Source organism: Nicotiana tabacum, chromosome 2 (genome assembly GCF_000715075.1).
Source record: "Nicotiana tabacum cultivar K326 chromosome 2, ASM71507v2, whole genome shotgun sequence".
In the NCBI taxonomy this organism is placed as follows: Eukaryota; Viridiplantae; Streptophyta; class Magnoliopsida; order Solanales; family Solanaceae; genus Nicotiana; species Nicotiana tabacum.
This window is the reverse complement of record NC_134081.1, coordinates 103,837,390-103,857,561: the sequence shown is the minus strand read 5'-3', so window position 1 is coordinate 103,857,561 and position 20,172 is coordinate 103,837,390. Positions and strand designations below refer to the sequence as shown.

The following is a 20,172-nucleotide window of genomic DNA, read 5'->3' as shown; positions in this document are numbered from 1 at the left end:
TAACAGGGTTCCGATAGGAAAAATTGTAAGAGCTAAATGGTCAAAACGAACCATGCTCGTGTAGTTGGCCCGAGCCTTGACACAAAACATGGACACATGTATAATGACTTGCAAAGAAAAATTTCTTATTTACCGATATCTTATATCCAAGAAAGATTCCCCTATATCGAGATTTATTATGCAAATAGGCTTAAGGTAAATCAACGAGTTCGAGCAACACCCACTCAACTATAAAGCGCAAGGGCTACACCAACTTGAGTTCGAGCAACCATTCTCACTCGCGGACTATTTACTAAGCTTACAGGCTACATTACTTCTAGTTAGAAATCACTCACTCAACTATTAAGCCTACGGACTACATTACTTCGAGTTCGAAATCACTCACTCGACTATTAAGCCTTCGGGCTACATTACTTCGAGTTTGAAATCACCCACTCAACTATTAAGCCTATGATCTACATTACTTCGAGTTCGAAACCACTCACTCGACTATTAAGCCTACATGCTACGTTACTTCGAGTTCGAAATCACTCACTCGACTACTAAGCCTACGGGCTACAATACTTCGAGTTCGAAATCACCAAGCCTACTTTCTATGTTACTTCGAGTTCGAAAACACTCACTCAGATATAAAGGCTGTGAATTCCGAATTCAATCAAATTGCCTAAAGCCTTATGAAAACATTCATAAGGCATGAATAAAACAAAACCTTCACAAGACAGAAAATAAAATAGAGGCAAGACGGTAGAAGAAAAGATATTTGTATATATTTACGGGATTGTTTACATGAATGTTTGCAACATCCGAAATAGAAACTAAAGGACTAAGTTTCTTGGTTATCCCCGGGGGCGGTCTCTTCTCCATCGGGATCCTCTCTGCTCTCGGACCCGTTCTTGCTCCCATCATCGTCATCATCGGAAACCAAGGCTTCAGCATTGGCTTCGAGCTTCTTAGCCCTTTTTATCTCTTCAGTGAGGTCGAAACCTCGAGCGTGGATCTCCTCGAGGGTATCCCTCCGAGATCGGCACTTAACAAGCTCAGCAACCAAATGTGCTCGAGTGTTGGTGGTCTCGGCTGTCTCTCTTGCTTGTACCTGAGCAGCTTCAGCATCAGCCCAATAAACGGCCACGAATGCATCTGCATCGGCCTTTGCCTTTTCGGCGTCAGATTCGGCCTTAGCAAAGTTGAGAGGCCAACCGAGCCTCGAGCTCCTCTATTCTTCTTACTTGAACCGAGCTTTTCTCCTTTATACTTTGAAGCTGGTTTTCGGTCGATGATAATTGGGCTCGAGCAGCCTCTTTCTCTGCAGCAAAGCAGTCCATACCTTCTTTGCACTTCAAGTACTCCGCTTTTATCACATCAACCTCCTCACGGAGTTTCCCGATCATCTCAATTTTCTGCTGCAGCTGTGAGACCGAAAAATTAGTCATCATTCCAGTATCGAGCCCATAGGCTTTTAAAAGTATCATTACCTGCTCAGTTAGATCGGTCTGATCTTGATGAGCCTTGGCCAACTCAGCTTGGAGGTCTTTGATTTCCTCTCCCCTTTGCCCTAAGATGAGTTTAATGGAGTTCCTCTCCTTCGTGACCCGTTGAAGATCGGTCTCGAACCGATGCATCTCAACTTGAGACCGAGAACATACTTCTCGATGAACCGCCACGGCCTGGAAGAAGGAAGAAAAGAAGTTAGGAAAGAATAACAAAACATGAAAAATAATATCAACAAAGGGAGTTAAGAGCTTATCCGATTTAGAGCTAGATGCACTTCATAGAGAAGACTTGACATATCACTAGGGCCAGCAACATCCTCGACCCCAGTAAACAGATCACAGAAAGGGTCCTCCCCTTCATGAGACCGGCTCATCTCGAGGGCCCCCAAAGTTTGGGCTTCTCGAATAGCCCCTTCGGAAAAAGCAGGAAGAGTGGGCGAATCTCCGATTAATATTGCCCCGGGCGACTCGCTTGGGGCGTTCTCCTCAGTTCGGAGAACTTCAGGACTAGTCCCTTCCGATGTACCCACCATTTGTTGACTTCGGTAGGAAGCATCCTGAACCTCTAATGATTCGGGGACTTTGCCTGAACCTTCTTCCGACATCTCCTTAGTTCGGGGCAGAAACTTATGAATCACCGTCGATTCAGCTGCCTTTGGGGAATCAATGCTTTTCTTCATTCGGGCCGCTAGCACGGACCCGTTATTTTCTTCTTCTTCTTCGCCGTCTTTATCCCTTAGATGCAGAACTGATTCTACGGTCAAAGGAATGGTATTCTTCTTCGGCTTACAAGCCGTCCTCTTCTTCGATTTTGGATCTTCAGGAGCGGAGGCCCTTTTCCTCTTATTATCCTTCACCGGCTTTGGAACGGACGCCGAAGCCTCTTCCTCGATGGACGAGGGCCTCAAAACTGCATCTTTGCCCACATTTACATACGGGAAAAATTATTGAAGTATATGGAAAGCATCTTGTTCGAACTACCAAAAAATACGAGAAAGGGGCTTACCCTGATTTTTGGCCTCCTATCGGCCTTTTGACAAATCATGCCATGAGCGCCCGGCGTATGTGGAGGTCGAAGCCAGAGCTCGTACCCAGTTCTTGAGATCGAGAACTACGCCGGGCATCCAGGAAACCGCTGCATCACAAAAAGGGGAATATCAGTAAGAGAAGAAATGAAAGGGCAAAATAAAAGGAAATAACATCAGAATTACACTTACGCTTCATGTTCCACTCCTCGGGAAAAGGCATCTTTTTAGTCGAAATCAGGTCCGAAGTCCTTACGTGAATGAACCTGCCCATCCAACCTCGATCCATGTCCTCGTCTATGCTCGAGAACAAAGCCTTAGTAGCCTGACGCTGAAGTTTTATTAACCCTCCTCGAAAAAGGCGAGGACAATACAATCGGATGAGATGATCGAGGGTGAACGGCATCCCCTCGATTTTGTTCACAAAGTATCGGATCAAAATAACGATCCGCCAAAAAGAAGGATGGACCTGGCCTAGGGTTATTTGGTATTGACGACAGAAGTCAATAATAACAGAGTCGTGGGGACCTAACGTAAAAGGGTAAGTATACACACTTAAAAACTCTTTCACGTAAGTGGTGATATCTTCATCAGAAGAAGAGATTATTATTTCTTTTTTCTCCCAATTGCAATCTTTCTTTAGCTATTTGAGGTGCCTCTCGGTTATCGAACACATGTACCTCGATACTGGCTCACATCGGCCGGGGACCGACGAGCCTTTATCGACCTTAAAATCAGAGGTAAGAACACACGTCCCAGGAACGCACTCCTCAGGTCGTGGCTCTACCAGTGTTTCATCGGCGACAGACTGTGAAGATGAAGCTTTCTCTTTCTGAAGAATGGTTTGTGATGTTTTCACCATTTTCGAATTTGAAGGTCGAGAATAGAATAAAGTAACAAAGATTTGGTAGTTTTGAAGAAGGATTTTTGCAGAGAGGAATCACATATTTGCAAATAAACTTAGAGGGTACGAAAAAGAACTTGGAAAATTTGGAAGATTGAAGATGTAAAAGTGATAATGGTAAAAGGAAGGGCTACTTATAGATTAAAGTAATGGCGGTTCAATATCAGCGGTGGCCGACCACCGTCTGACATGCATTAAATGCCTTGAAAAACTAAACCGACGGGACAACTATCACGTGCGTCATGATCGAGCCCAATGTGAACGTCAACTTATATCTGTACGATCCATTGTGAAATCATGTCGTTTCTCGCTACATCCTTCTCGAGAAACGAGGGGACTATCTGTATACGGTAAAAACCGATTAGTCCTTCGTACGAAACTGGTTTAAATAGTAATACATCGGATCGGAGAAACGTCTTCGTAGTTTCAGGTTGAGGTCCGAAGTCAGGTCACTAAGCTTCGAGCCCGAAGGACCGATCAATGTCGAGCTCGATGTTATTATCAAACTCGAATCTAAGTCGAACTATGATGCAAAGTAAAGTAGCAAAGTAAAGATTATCGAGCTTATGATTCAGAGACCGACCAACACTGACCCCGAATCAATACAGGGATCCGAGTTAGAATCGAGCTCGAGTCAAGATCGAGAGCTCGAGTCAAGACCTAAAACTCGAGTCAATATCGAGCTCACAGACAAGAGCCGTTGCAATCCCGCTAGAGGAGAGAATCCTGGCAGGAATTATAAAAAATTAATTTGTCATTGGTCTCCCACTATGTATTTTTAATTATATTTAAAAGTAGGATCCTCCACTATAAAGAGGATGGCTACATTTCTGTAAAGGATAACTTTTTTGCTTACATTGTAACTCAAGCACCATATACTCCTATATTGAAGAATTATTCTTTTAAGGTTCATAAATTGATTCATCTTGCTTAGTCCCAAAAGTCATCTTCTTTCCAACCTCGTTTATTTTGCATTATTTGCAATCTGTATTTGATATTTCTATTTATCCTTACGATTTGTATTAAGCTATACCACGTAACCTTAGAACTACGTACAAATTCAACTCTATCCATTTTTCGGGTAAACAATTATAATCATGTGTCACTACAATGTACACCTTGTTTAAGTTGATGCTTAACAAAAAATATCAGTCAAACCTCGTTAATTTGTTTTTTCATATGTAATTAGATGAGGAAATATATTATAGACTCATTTTGTTTGATCACTGCCTGAAGCATTACATGTTAGGGAAGAATCTAGTGTATATCTTATGAATTCATTCAAATCTAGTAGCTTTAGTTCACATCATGTACATATGTTAAAAATTCCATCAAACACGTACAAATATAAATCAAATGAAATATGATAGAATCACAAACTCAAAGCTCCATATTCAAATCATGAATCCGTACATTTATACTACATTTACTTGGTAGAAAAGCTTGTTTGACAAGCTTAATATTAGTTGGGTAAACAAGTGTCTGGAAAAATAAATTGAACATGAAAAAGCTTCTAAGTAGTTGGTTGAAATAATGCTACACTAAATTCCAATACATACATATCACAATATTATTTATATTTCAGTTTGCTAAGGACAAAAGGAGTAGGTCCAATATGAGTGTTGAATGAGGGCAAGCAATTTCAACAAAAATAATGTTGAAATTGAAATCCTCATCAGCAAGCAAAGTTCAATGTTACACTAGATTAATGACTTTCAAAAATGAATTAATTACTTTTTTTTTCTTATATTGTCCTTGGAGTAAATAGTGTTAGAGTATGTATTAAGAGTGTTTATGTGAAAAAATAAAAATTTTAATATGATCAATTTCATTACTAATTAATATTAAAAGGTAAATTTCTTAATTTGTATGAAAACATAAAAATATTCGCTTATTGTGGAACAGAATAATATAATTCGGAAGTGAAATTTCTTGTCTTTTAGGAACAAATTTAATAGGCAAATGCAAGTTGCAAAGTGTTGTGTCGTTTTTAGGGGTCTACAGCTCAAAAACGACTATGACTTCTGAAAAGGACTCGCGTTCCCTTTTTCCAGAAAAGTGATTGAAAGATCCAATGAATCCAGTGGAAATTTCTTTACTTCCATCCCATATGATTTTTTTGTGTGCAAGCATATTAGATTATTAGTTCTTCCTTCACACTACAATTTTTGGATTCTTTTTTAAGTACTACATATAATGAGTACGTTATAGTTTATACAGCTATTTTTAAAAAAATAGCAAAATCAGTGTCTTATTTTACACTAAAGGTTAGATGTTTCGACTCATACTTCAAACTTGTCATTGTCATTCTTTTGGGAAAGAGCAACAATTCATATGATTAGGCCATTTTGCGTTCCTTAATGGTTGGATTTTCACCAATCTTAAGGATAATTTTATTCCACGACCAGAGACCTTGCAACTAACCTGTTCAATGAGCTCCTAAAGAGCCCGCTTGAATTAATTGATTGTAAATAGCTAATAAGTTTGAAAAGCTGAAAAATATTTTTAAATGGTGAAACTGAATTTTTAAATAAGCATTTACGTGTTTGGATATAAGTGTTGAAACTGATAATAAATAGTTGATGTGTTTTGTAAAAAAATGTTGATAATTTTTTTTTTTTTTTTTGTTAAAATGACTATTAAACCGTTTAAAAACTTTATAAAAGATTATAATTAAAAAGTTTCTTCGAAAATAAAATGATGAACAATGAATATGAAATGAAGAGAAAGTTAAAAATTTATTCTGGAAAAAGTATTTTGTAAATTAAAAAATATTATTAAGGATAAACTAGTAAAAGCCTTGGTCAAACGAAAAATGCTTATAAGCTGAAAAACAATAAGTTGGGGGTGGCCAGCTTATGATTATAACTAATTTTAGTTTATAAGCACTTGGCTTATAATCATTTTGGATGTTTACCAAACATATAGATAAGCCAAAAAAATACTTATACGTAAGTTTGACTGAGAGCCGTTTGGATTAGCTGATTGTAAATAACTTATAAGTTTGAAGTGCTAAAAAGCTTTTTTAAGTGCTGAAATCGATTTTTAAAATAAGGATCTACGTGTTTGGATAGAAGTGTTGAAACTGATAATAAGCAGTTGATGTGTTTGATAAATAAGTGCTGATAAGCGATTCTTTAGTTAAAATGACTAAAATACCCTTGATTTTTTTCAAAAGATTATAAATTAAAAAAAATTGTAAAGAAAAGAATTAACAGTGAATATGAAATGAAGAGAAAGTCATGAAATTTATTTTGGGAAAAAAAATATTTTGTGAATTAGAAAAATTTATTAAGGATAAACTAGTATAAGTGTTGGTCAAACTAAAAGTGCTTATAAGCTGAAAAACCATAAGTTGTGAGTGACCAACTTATGACTGATTTTAGTTTATAAGCATTTTGAATATTTACCAAACTCGTAGATAAGTCAAAAGATACTTATAACCCAATTTGACCAACTTATAAACTTAGCCAAACACCTTTAAAGCTTAGCCAAACATTCTAAATCAATGCCTAAATTCTTTGAATCTATTTTGCCCGACGCTTCAGTTTATACCATTGCAATTAACCGAACATATTAAAGAGGGGGCCTTAAAAAGGACTTTTAAGGTGAAAGTTTTTAGCTTTTTTTCATAGAAGAATTAACCTTAATAGTTTCTCACCTAATTGTTTACATTAAAACATAACAGATATATTACATATGTATAATCATAAAGGAAAGTAAACAGTAAATATGATTGATTATTCACGTAAAGATTCTTTTTTCATAAACTAGTGAAGACGACCATTTTGCATGGCTGGCCACCAAAGGAATTGGTCTTGGCGGAATGCCCCGTTCTGATGTCCTCGCGTTTGATTTGAACACCATAGTTTTTTAATTTTTAAAACTTGAAATTCTTGTTTGGTGGTGAAAAATAGAAGTTAATAATCAATTATTATTAAATTCGTTTGAATGTTAATAATTTGTACTTAAATATTTAGTTCAACAAAAAAAATTGTGATTTATTATAAAAAAAAAATCGAAACACCATTATTGGACCTTAGAAAATACTGAAAAAGACAAAGTGGACCTTTTTTATTTAGTGTAATTGGGGATTATTTGTATTGGTAATTGGAAAATATGTTTCAAACTTGAGATCATTTAGAGAAAATTTGGGGTGGTTTGATCGAAATTGAAATTACAAATTCAAAGAACACTTCGTTAAAATAACCCAAAAAAGTATGTCAATCGGGTTGACTTCGACGAACAACTAAACAGACATGTAAAGTAAATATAGCATCAAATCTACCAACATGACAAAGAGATCCCTAAGAGAAAGCATGACAATAGTGTAGACTTTGGTGAATTTAACAGATAGGTAACAATAACATTAACTCTACCAATTAAGTAGAAAATCTTGAAGGGAAAAAGTATGACAATTGGATAGAGTTCGATGAATAATTTAATCCAGTAGAGAAGCCCTTGAAGAGACGCGTGCAGGTTCAAGGGTTATTTTTAAAATACAGTTAATTTGGGAATATTCTGCTAAGATTAGTCCCTTGCGAGGCCATTCCTGTCAATCTCCCAACGAAGACCCAATTATAGCCTATGACATAAAATGGAGGGGGGGGGGAGGGATTTGCAACCGTACCATATATTCGTGCCACCTTTTAACTTGTACCCTATTTTTAAAAACTATTGATTTGGTAGCCAGTTGACAAAAAATCCGTAATAATATGGCAATTACACCCCTGATAATATTAACATTAGCATGCTACTTTGGAGATGACCTCATTCGCATTAGCATACTGTAAAACAAACCCTGATAAAACTTGCAACCGTACCATATATTCGTGCCACCTTTTAACTTGTACCCTATTTTTAAAAACTATTGATTTGGTAGCCAGTTGACAAAAAATCCGTAATAATATGGCAATTACACCCCTGATAATATTAACATTAGCATGCTACTTTGGAGATGACCTCATTCGCATTAGCATACTGTAAAACAAACCCTGATAAAACGTAGCATCATGCTAACGTTTGGAGATGACGTTGCTTTACAGTACCAAGGGTTATTCATTAGCATGCGAGATGGTGTAAAATTTCAGCCAATTACAATATCAGTTGAAGTTGTTTTACATTGAAGCTAAAACTTCATGCTAATGCATGCTGGAGTTATTTATCATGCAGTCAACAGTTTTGTCATGAGTTTTATTCAAAATTCCAGTCTAAACATGCTGAAGTTATTTAATTCATTTGCTAAAACTTTAGACTAAACATGCTGAAGTTATTTAGTTTATTTGCTAAAACTTCAGTTTAAACATGCTGAAGCTATTTAGTTCATTTGCGTAAACTTCAGATTAAACATGCTTAAGTTTTTGTCTTGCAATATGTAATTTTCTAATGAGTTTTTGCTAATGCATGCTGAAGTTATTTAGTTCATTTGCTAAAACTTCAGACTAAACATGCTTAAGTTATTTAGTTCACTTGCTAAAATTTCAGACTAAACATACTTAAGTTATTTAGTTCATTTGCTAAAATTTCAGACTAAACATGCTTAAGTTATTTAGTTCATTTGCTAAAACTTCAGACTAAACATGCTTAAGTTATTTAAAATTTCAGACTAAACATGCTTAAGTTATTTAGTTCATTTGCTAAAACTTCACACTAAACATGCTTAAGTTATTTAGTTCATTTGCTAAAACTTCAGACTAAACATGCTGAAGTTATTTAGTTCATTTGCGAAAATTTCAGACTAAACATGCTTAAGTTTTTGTCTTTCAATATGTAATTTTCTAATGAGTTTTTGCTAATGCATGCCGAAGTTATTTAGTTCATTTGCTAAAACTTCAGATTTATCATGCTTAAGTTATTTTGTTCATTTGCTAAAACCTCAGACTAAACATGATTAAGTTATTCAGTTCATTTGCTAAAATAAAACTTCATGCCAAAACATGCTGAAGTGTTGTCCTGCGGTCTACAGTTTTGTCAATAGTCCTGAAGGGCAAAATTGTCTTTTTAAAACGCTTTTAACAAAAAAAATGGATACGGATGCAAACGAAAAAATAAAATGGGTATAAGTTAAAATGGGACGACCAAATAGGGCGTCCGATGCAATTTTTACCATAAAACGGGCTTAAAGGTCCAAATGTGCAATTGCGATTTGCGACCCCTTAACTCGGCCCAAAGGCCCACAGACTTGATCAAAGATTACATAAATCTTCGTAACAACTAACTGTCCTTATAATAAGAGCAGCGCGGTAAATGTTGGCGCCAAGTTTCGCTCCAAAAAGTATTTCCCTCCATTTCAATTCACATTAAGCCGCTATTTATAAATTCAGAAGTAATGGCCAACGAAATTCATTAAATCTCATTTCGATTTATAGGTAAACTATACTTTTTACATTTACATTTTGGTCTGCATTCTGCAGCATGGTAGAAGCCCTAGGACCAGCAAAATTCTATGGTAGCAGCCTCCCTAGGCCACGGTTTTACAAGCCCAACGAAGAGCGAGTAGACCCACCAGTCTCCGTTATTGATCCATTAATGTCATGGGCGGAGGAAGCCCACTGGTCCATGGGTGGTGTGAGCTTCACGCGCCACCGTCTTCAGGGCCGCATTGAAGGCAACATCGAGAAGCTACGCACCGAGCTTGAAAAGGTCGAGAAGAAGACCGGTAAAGAAACCCCTGAAAAGGGTTTGACTCCGTTTCCTGACAGTCCATCGCCTCCTCCTGCTCCGTATGTATTGAAGCGGAAGAGGTTTTTGATCGATGAATCTGAAGTAAAGGAGCGCGTGGGGAGGAAGCTGGTAGATGAGTTTGATAGGGTTGCGGAGGAGAGTGGATTGAAGTGTGGTGGAGCTGTGGAGGCTGTTGGTAGGAGGACGAGGAGCCGGCGGAATGAAGATGCTGTGGCTGAAGTGGTAATTCATGTGAAATCTAAGAGTGAGAAATTGAAGGAGGGTTTGAAGGTTGGATCGGGGCCAAGAACTTCGCCGAGATTGTTGAAACGTAGGTCGCCTTGAAGGTGTTTGATAATTTGTGTCATTGACTGGGATATGTAGAGTACAGTACTATAGTTTGTTTTTATTTTCTTTTACCTTTTTAATGAAAAATTGGATTGCTGGTGTCAGCTAAATCTTATTGAAACTACAAAAACCTTAGTTTAATGAGAAGAAATTAAGTTGCTTTGCATCTTGTATTATCTGTGCCATGATATATGGTGGCAGTACTTGTAGCTAAATGTAGCATTGTTGTGATTGTGGTTGATCCTGCCATCCTGCTGTTGTCTCTGATAATTGTTCTAAATGATGAACTATTGCTTTAATTGGTTATGGGTAATTCACTCGTTTTAATTGGTCAGCCTTGTACTGAAGTCGAGATCTCAAACAAGATCTGCAAAATATTTATATATAGATATTGCAGAAAAAATTCATCCATAAGTACTGGAGATATTTAATTATCAATTGGATAGTAAATGCATCATGTAGCTAGTACTTGCCATTGCATTGCTCTTTGCTTTGGTGCATTGCTGTTTATTGGTTGCTATGTTTGGCCTGATTAAGTTAGCATACCATTTACATAGCTCTGATTATCAAGTGCTGGCCTGCTCTAGAAACCTTAGAAAATTTCAGAAATCAAGACTTATTTTGTTACTGACCTCATATGTGCAATTGAGATAAACCATTGGTGGGATGGTTGAGAATCTGTCATTCTTAACTAGAGGTTTATCCCTCTCAATGGCCTTAGTGCGAATTTGAATTAGTCGGGTCAATGCATTTTGGATACTGGATGCCTAAATGAAACAAAATATTCTTGCTGCTCAGCAAAATTGAAGAGGCTGTATAAGTTATTCATTAACCTCCACGGAAATGCTAAGCATCCACTCACTTATGGTTACAAATGGTCAATATTGCTTAATATTCTGATTAATCACATACTAAAAGAATTCACAATTTTAGCAGCTACTGTTGCAACAGCATGAAGATTAATCTCCCCTGGCTCGATTCATCACTGCTAATAAAAGAGTCATCTTCCTTGCTAATACTATTGGATTGAGACGTTTCTAAATGGACCAACTAAATTGAGATTAAGACATAATTGTTGTTGTCTACAATAGTTACAGATATTTTGGAAACAAATAATACTGTAGATAAAGTCATACTATTATTATTACTGGCCTCCAAACAAGAAAAAAAAACGATCCGCAAATAAAATGCAAATTTATCCAACAAACCTGCCAATCCAAATTTCCAAAAGCACGCTTACCAATAACATATCGCCAGCTGTCACCAGCCTTCTTCCCCCGTGAATCTAGCATTAGGGTTTCTAACACTCTCCATTCCCAATCCCAGATCTCTTATTTCTCTGAATTCTGTCTCTTTCTCAATTCCCCTCGAAACTCTCAATACATGCATACAAATGTGTCTTTATTTATAAACCAACTTGCACCTTACTTCTCTCTGTAAAAATTGCAATTTTGTACAAAACCATGATCTAGTGCTTTGAGTTTCACTTCCCAATTTTAGATCACGTGAATATGCAGCAAACTTTTGAGCCATGAATTCACTGTTATATAAGTAGCTGAGATGAGTTTTGAGGGTTTTAGTCTGAATTCTTGTTAAAAATTCAATCTTTTGGGAAAACAGAAGATAAATAGCTTCTGAATTTGTAAAATCTGAAAAGGGTTTTTTGAGTTATAGTGATTTTAGTGAATGGGATCATCTGGGTTTTTCACAATCTGCATTCTCCATTCAGTAATAGCCACTACTAGTGGTACATTGATAATGTTCTATCTGAATGAAATATCTGTATTGGGACATGGGATTGAAACAGCAAGAAAGCTGCTAGGATCAACCCCACATGACCAATTGGTGATAAAAACATCTGATTCATTTGTTGGATTGCTTTTATGTGTAATTGGGTTGTTGTTATTCATGGTATCTTTTGTTAAGGACAGGGAGTTTCAGGGCTTTTTTGCTAAGGGTTGTATCCTTCTTCATGTGGCAATGGGATTGTGGAGGGTTTATTTTGAGAGGAAGCTTGAGGATTTGGCTTATGATTGGCCAAGACAACTTGTTGGTGATTTTGTTCTGGCACTTTCTTGGGTGTTCTTTCTTGTTAATTCTTGGAGGGAGAAGTATGATTAGAGAAATTGCACAAGTGGAATTGCTATTTTGGGATGGTTATGCATTTGATTACTTAAAAAGATTGTTGTTTGGTGCAAATTGGAGGTACTTTTTCTGCCTGAATATTCATGTAAATAAAAGGGCTCACGAGATAAGGAATCCTTGATTTTTCCTTCTTTTTCTTTTATTGTATTCGAAGGGAGTCTTGGTGTAACGAGTAAAGTTGTCCTCATGTAATAAGGTCACATATTCGAGCAATGAAAACAGCCTCTAGCAGAAATAAACTGCGTACAATAGACTTTAGTGGTCCGGCCTTTACCCAAACCCCGCGCATAATGGGAGCTCCGTGCACCGGGCTGCCGTTTCTTTTGTTGTACTTGATTATATTTAGAAATGAAAGAAATGTGGCAATTTTGACACTTTTTAAGACTAAACTTCGACAAGGACGAATTTTTTTAGGTGTATTAGCTTATTGTATTTTTCTTTTGCTCAATTATCAAACCACATCAGTAAATCCAAGTTTAGAACATTTGATTCTGGATGGAAATCCCAACAGCCTTAGTTGGATCGCTATATCAGAAAAAGACTTCCTATGTAGTCCTAAGGCTGTTGGGATTTCCATCCATAATCAAATGTTCTAAACTTGGAAGACTTCCTATGTAGTCCTCCTTCATGTATCATGTATAAGAATAGTATTGAAGATGATGTATTACTAATATTAAGATTAATAATATTAAAATTTGTTATATTGGGATTAGTTATGCTAGAATTATTTCTAATCCGACAGTTAAGTTTGGTGTATTAAAAGTTTTGAAAGTACAATTATGTCTTTATATGTGCTTATTGGTATGTCAAAAATTATGATGCTACTAGTGACATGATATGCTATGTATAATAGTACGTACTGGTGTATAACTAATAATCCTATATACATAGGCTGATGCTTTCACGTCACTTCTTCTGCATATGTTAATGGAGTAGTGAATTTGTAGCTTTTGCGCTTCTTTTCCTTTTCTAAGCTTTTGTTTGTTTATTTGATATTTTGATGGAATAAAAAGTTAAAAGACTCACGGCCAAACCAACTCTCGAGTCTTTTCTAGGAGTATATATATGATAGAATACAATACTGTAGATGTTTCTTGTTCTGTGACTATTACTTTATTAATCAAATGGGAGTCGCTCAATTTGTCCTAGTTTATCAGATGCACAAATTTTCCTGTCTAAACAATGCAAGGACAACGTGCATCTTTTCTGTGTCTTTCTCTATCTCTTCTTCTGAATCCTAGACTAAAAAGCTACATGTAACAACATAAACTCAATAGATTGTGAGAAGAAACATTGAAGTTCAAGAGAGCTGGGAAAAAAAAAATCCTGAAGGCTTCATAGTTACTGCTTTCCTTTTTATTTTAACTCACCTACCTCACCCTTCCCGAATCCCGCATGAACGCGAGCTGTTTCGTGCACCGACCTGCTGTGTTGAAAGTTTGTCTTAGTTGAGATGCACACAAATTGGTCCGGACACCGCTATAATTAAAAAAGGGAAAAGGCTCAAAATTGCCCTTGTGTTCTTCAAAACGGCTTATCTGTACCCTCCGTTTGAAAATGAGGTCATGTATAACCTTGCCGTTAAACAAGTGGCCCACTGACACCCTTTTATACTAACGGCTCCGTTTTGGCCTATTTTTTCCTCAAAAAATCTATAGCACGGCATTAACCACCCTCCTTAATTTTTTTTTACTTGCCCCCTCACTTATTTTACCTACCTTCCCCAACACTTTTACCACAAAATTATTATTCATTAGTCTCTCATCTTTGTCGGAGCAAAGTTACTTTAACTTGATAATAAATGAGACCTAAATATTTGCAAATGAAATTGCACGTAATATAATTCAACTGGGCATAATTGACGTAAGACGGAGAAGGGTGGCCACTAGCGGTATTGGATTTGGCTTCTAGAATCAAAGCGTACTATCACACCATTCCTTGTCATGTCAAAGACTTCCGCTGCGTTTAATGCAAAATTGAGAACAACGTAATCACTATCTTCGTGTAGATCAAATATTTTTTTTTTTGGGTTAAATTTTATAATATGTATACTACTTTTTTACTTTCTAGATTCTTAGAATGGTGAAAGGCAAGAAGGAACAAAATGGGTAATGACAATGACCCATCTCGTGTGGAAGGGGTGGGGAAGGTACATAAAACAAGTAGGGGCAGGTAAAAAAAATTAAGGTGGGTGGTTTAGGAGGACAGTGTGGTGCTGCAGATTTTTCGAGAAAAAAAAAAAAGGCCCAAATCGGAGCTTTTAGTACAAAAGGATACTAGTGAACTACTTGTTTAACGGCAAGGTTAAACATGACCTCACTTTCAAACGGAGGATACAGATAAACCATTTCGAAGCTCACAAGGGCAATTTTGAGCCTTTTTCCGTTAAAAAATGATGTGTTTGAAAGTTGGCTTGCGAAATGCAGCACGAGGAATCTTGGACCACAAACAGACGTGAGAGTTCTCCAAAAGCAAAGGTTTCCAAAAGAGTGACAATGCCACCACTTATCTTTTAATTTTGGACCCCATCTCCAAAACCATGTCTTTTTGCCCATTCCTGCCCTGCCATTTTTTACTCCATTTTACTTCCTCTCTGTGCTGTCCCAGCCCCATCGCCACATCGCCCCATGCACATACCAGTCCCCCACCGTTAAAAACATCAAATATTGGAAACTTTAATTTCAAAATTTTATGTCAGTGTATGTAGTGATGAAGGTAATTAAAGATTTTAAGTTACTAGAGTAAAGCTCACTACACCTGCTATTCTATAAATGAATATTTTACTCCTAATATATACAAAGAGAGAGAACTGAAAGCGTATACAATGACACTAGTTGTGCAAAAATTTTCGTATACAATGGTTATAGATTATTGAGAGCTTAATGGCAGGATTTCTTTTAGTGGAAATTATCAGGTATCCAATAAATTTTTCCTTTGTATCTCTACTTTTTAGACGAACTGGCGTCTACCAAAGCTTTGAGAACATACATTGTTTGCCGCTAAAACAGAATCTTTTAGATGATACTCGTCTAAATATTTTTGAAAATTTAAGTTATATGCATTTGACGATATGAAAAATATTTACGCTATCGTATTATATTAAAAATAATTATAAGTAAATTTTTATGATAAATATTTAATAAAGTGCTAATCTATTATCAACAGTTAAAGATAATATAAATAATATTTACACTATTTAGTGTACTAACGCATTCAATTTTTCGGGGGAAGGTCGTTGCCATGTTTATCTAGGGCACAATAAGCGAGGTTTAGGCATACTCTTGTTAACTATATAATCTACTATTTGACTGTGAATTCTTCTTCTTGAACACGTTGCTTTATTTAGTGCTTAAACTGATAACTTAAGCAAACTATGTCAATCCTTTATTTTGCTCGTTTTAGTTAAGGAGATTTGAATTCCTTGATATCTATTCCAAAGGAGCTGAAAATTATTACAATTAATGGTAAGAAATTTTAACTCCTATAACAAACTATTATACTCTATTTATTATAAATCAAAACTATTTTAAAATATTATTATTTATAACTATCTTTTATATTTTATAGAAAAATAGATATTTATTGTATACCCTACCACATAGGCGTGAAATACGTTATTTATTTTTTTTCTCTCTTTCTTTCAGTTAACATACGTTCTCTCTCAAATCACACCAAGATATTTCTTTTTTCTCTCTCACACACCAAGATTGTAGGAACAAATTTCTTAGAATTGATTCTCAACGTTTTTGCTCCAAAAGTTCGTGGTAATTGGTAAAGCTTTTGGCCGGTTCACGCCAAATTACTCTGCCATTCTTCTTTTTCTCTTCACTTTTTTTTTTTAAAAAAAATTCGCTATTGTTAGGTCACTGTAATTGGCGTGATGCCAAATCAAGAGGTAAATACAGTGTTGCCATTACACGAGGTATACCCACTAAAGCACTCAATTTTGATCGTCGGCGTCATAATCCATTATTGGATCATCCTCTTAAGCGAACAGATCTGGCCATGGCTACGCCGAAGAAGATTTGAAGGCCGGATTTTGTTCGTCTCCACTTTTAATTTTAATACAATGTATACAGTATTTTGCTTGGCCGGAAAAAGTCATCTCCGACGAACTTTCTTCTCTTCTTTGCTTTTTTAGTCACATACAATAGTACAAATACATTGTATTATGTACAAATACACTCAAATACATTGTATTTTTGTATAAATATATTATTTTTTTGCCTATATTTATGTATTTCGAAGGTCTGCATTTTTTTTTTTTTAATATAACCGAATATTATCGTGTTTTGTGATATTTTGTTATTTGAATACAGTCGAATTGAATACGGTGAATTGAATATAATGTATAATAGTGAATAATGAATATATGTGAATTGAATACAATGCATACAGTTGAATAGAATAAAACGGTATACACGTTATTTCTTGATTACGTCATTATATTTGTAAATACAATCACACCAGTACATGGAATACATCACATTAGTAGCGAAATTTATGTAGAATTGATTTTGTTGAGTTAAATTAGGAGTGATACACGCTAATTAATCATCTTTACGTTATTAAACAACTGGATTCACATATTTTTTAGGCGAATTCTGCTACTGTATTCATGAATACAGTAGCACGGATACAACGAATACAGTCGCACGACTGGACTCCCCTAAATTTTAGGCAAATTTTACTACTGTATTCATGAATACAGTAGCATGAATACAACAAATACAGTCGCGTAACAACTAAATAATAGCTACAGAAAATAATTATGTATATGATAACTATAGAAAGTTAATAACCTCTAAACAATAGCGATTTTTGAAAATTTCTCTCTTAATTGTATTAATCTTGGCAAAGTAGTCACTGGGTTAGCCCCATCCTATGATAATAATGTGGGACATAAACTAATAAATTATGATGCCAACTCTAGGAGTCCGTTTGGACATAGGAGTTTTTTCATTTTTTCGATTTCTTTTTAATTTTTTTTCGAAATCAATGTTTGGCCATAAAATTTCTAATTTTTTCTTAAAGATGAAACTTAGAATTTTTCAAAAATTTAAAAAACGCAGATCACTCACAAAACTTAAAAAACAATCCAAAATTATGTGGGCGTTTGGACATAAGAATTGTAAAATTCCAAAAAAAGTGAAATTATTTTTCAAGTGAAAATGGTATTTGAAAATTAGAGTTGTGTTTGGACATGAATATAATTTTGGGTTGTTTTTGAATTTTTGTGAGTAATATGAGTGAAAAGTTTGAAAAACAGTTTTTTGGAGTTTTTCAAATTTTTGAAAAATTCCAAAATTCATTTTCAAGTGAAAATTAAAAATTTTATGGCCAAACACTGATTTCTAAAAAAAAGTAAAATTTTTTCGAAAAAAAGTAAAATTTTTTTTAGGTCCAAACGGACTCTATATATTCATATTCAAACATAACTATAATTTTCATGTACCATTTTTACTTGAAAGAAAAATTCAGTTTCTTTTGGGAATTTTACAATTCCTATGTCCAAACGCACTAGGTTTTGATTGAATTGTAGGTTAGGTTTAAGATTCGATGCCTATATCCACAGGCTAAGTTTGTTTTTATGCATGAAAGATGAGTATATGTATTGAGTAATGTAGTTTCACCGTTTGTGAATTGTTTTTTAGACTTTAGATGTCCGTTGACTGAGAGAGATATCAAACTCTTGTTAACTTTTAATACTATTTTAAACTATCTTCTTTTAGGATTAATTTCATAGCTGAAAAGGTTTTTGTGACCTTATTTTCGTCGGACATTTCTTTTTGATAGCTGGATAACTTAGAAGGTAAAATAGATAATTTTCTTTTCCAATCACCTTTAAACTGACCGGATTTTGAAGTTCAAGAAAAAAACATTTTTATGCTATAGTTAATAAAAATATTTGATTTTGGACACAAAGTTAAAAGGCAAAAATAATTTTGTCACATTTTTCATTTTAGTAAAGAGGGGGTTGCACAATGTAAAAGCAAAAAAAGCTTCCACTGACACCACGCACTATCAAGCGCGTTATGCGTCGTTTGGGTAAAAAAGCATTCTAGTATTATCCCCTTGTTTACCAAACTGTCCACAAAACCAAAACAACACAGAATAGGTAGAAAGTGAAGAAAATAGAAAGCTATAGAGGGAAAAATCAAAGTCAAAAAAAGCCATCAAATCATATACCCAAAATCACCAATCTATGGCAGAAACCAAACAAGAAGAACCTTTACAACAACAAGAAAATCAATCAATAATCTCCTCTATGTTTCTCATAAAAATCATGAGCAAAAGGAGAACATGGGTATTTCTCTTTGTTTCCGTTTACACAATTTTATTATCAATTTCTTGGAATTTTCTTAAAACAGTGCTTTCTTGGTATGAATCCACTATGTCAAATTCCTCAACTTCAGCTTCAGCTGGTTGGCCTGCTTTATATGCATCTGTATTATTAGGTGTAGCTTTTGGGGTTTTGTCTATGGTAGCAGCTTTAGCTGTTGCAGTTCCAGCTACTTTAGTTACTTGGATTACAATTTTGGTTTTGTTGACTTTTGCTGGAAAACCGAGAAGGGATTTGGTTTTAGAAGGCAAGAAATTGACTGCTGATATTACTGGATTTGTTGTTAAGGTTTTGATTAAGGAAGGGAATGTTGTAGCTGCTTTTTGTGCTGTTCTTGGTTATTTTGCTCTTGTTAGAAGGAGTAAAGAAGATCGTGTTGTTGATTATTGACTTGAACTTGAAATTGGGCAATCAGGAACAAAACAGTTTGTAGAATTTTTATTTTTATTTTTGCTTTCTTATTTTTTAAGTTTATTTGGTTAGTTAGGATGTAATGTTCAAGTTATTTGGTTTTGAAGGGTAGCCTCTCCGTGAGACTTATAGATCACGGTTCGAATCGTGAAATCAACTATTGATGTTTGTATGCTTACGTCACATTATTTTAGGGTGCTATCTTTTTTCGAATCCTGTTTTAACACGGAATGATTTATGCACCGAAATGCCTTTTTGGTTAGTTAGGATCTCTTTGAGAAGCTGTATCTTAACAGTAGATTATCATAAATGTCTATGTATCATATAGTCCGTGAACTGGATTCAATTATGCTGCTCGAGTAATTTCTTTTTGTTTTTGGTTATTATTTGTAATGTACTAAAAGAAGAAAGTCTTGTGACCTTCTTTATGGAAGTTGTGGACCAGAGGTCATTGATATTGATTTGTGATTGGCCATTTAAATTTTCAATCTTTTCTTTCTTGGATTCTGGAGTATATCTTTGAGTAAGGATTGGTTGAATGAACAAGCAAGGCATGTGTTAAAAAAGTGCAATATCTGAAGGTATGCCATGTCTTAAATCTTACAACAACCATGTGACCTCAAAATGAGGTACGAGGATAGTAGTCTGTATGCAAATCTTATTCTTATCTTGAAAGGGTAGATAGTATGTTTTCGATAAACCGTCTGCTCAAGAAGGAAAAAAAGAAATAGTATAAACAAGTATTACCAACATGAAGTGCCAAAAAGATAATCACAGTAAACTAAGAGCTAGAAAATAAATGGAAGGAAGTAGTAGCAACAAGCATTAACCACAACAAGAAAC

General features: G+C 35.3%; 3 protein-coding genes across 3 annotated transcripts; all 3 read left to right on the top strand.

Annotated features, from left to right (window-relative positions):
* The first annotated feature begins 9,650 nt into the window (after nucleotides 1-9,650).
* On the top strand, nucleotides 9,651-10,678 carry LOC107792181 (uncharacterized). The gene has a single exon (XM_016614376.2). The coding sequence runs from the start codon at nucleotides 9,834-9,836 to the stop codon at nucleotides 10,425-10,427; it is 594 nt and encodes a 197-aa protein (XP_016469862.1). The 5' UTR covers nucleotides 9,651-9,833; the 3' UTR covers nucleotides 10,428-10,678.
* A 1,438-nt stretch (nucleotides 10,679-12,116) lies between these two features.
* On the top strand, nucleotides 12,117-12,551 carry LOC107792182 (uncharacterized). The gene has a single exon (XM_075227783.1). It carries the CDS (start codon nucleotides 12,117-12,119, stop codon nucleotides 12,549-12,551), a length of 435 nt encoding a protein of 144 aa, XP_075083884.1.
* Nucleotides 12,552-18,780: 6,229 nt separating this feature from the next.
* LOC107792184 (uncharacterized) lies at nucleotides 18,781-19,308 on the top strand. Its single transcript, XM_016614378.2, has one exon. The coding sequence runs from the start codon at nucleotides 18,781-18,783 to the stop codon at nucleotides 19,306-19,308; it is 528 nt and encodes a 175-aa protein (XP_016469864.1).
* The last annotated feature ends 864 nt before the right edge of the window (nucleotides 19,309-20,172 follow it).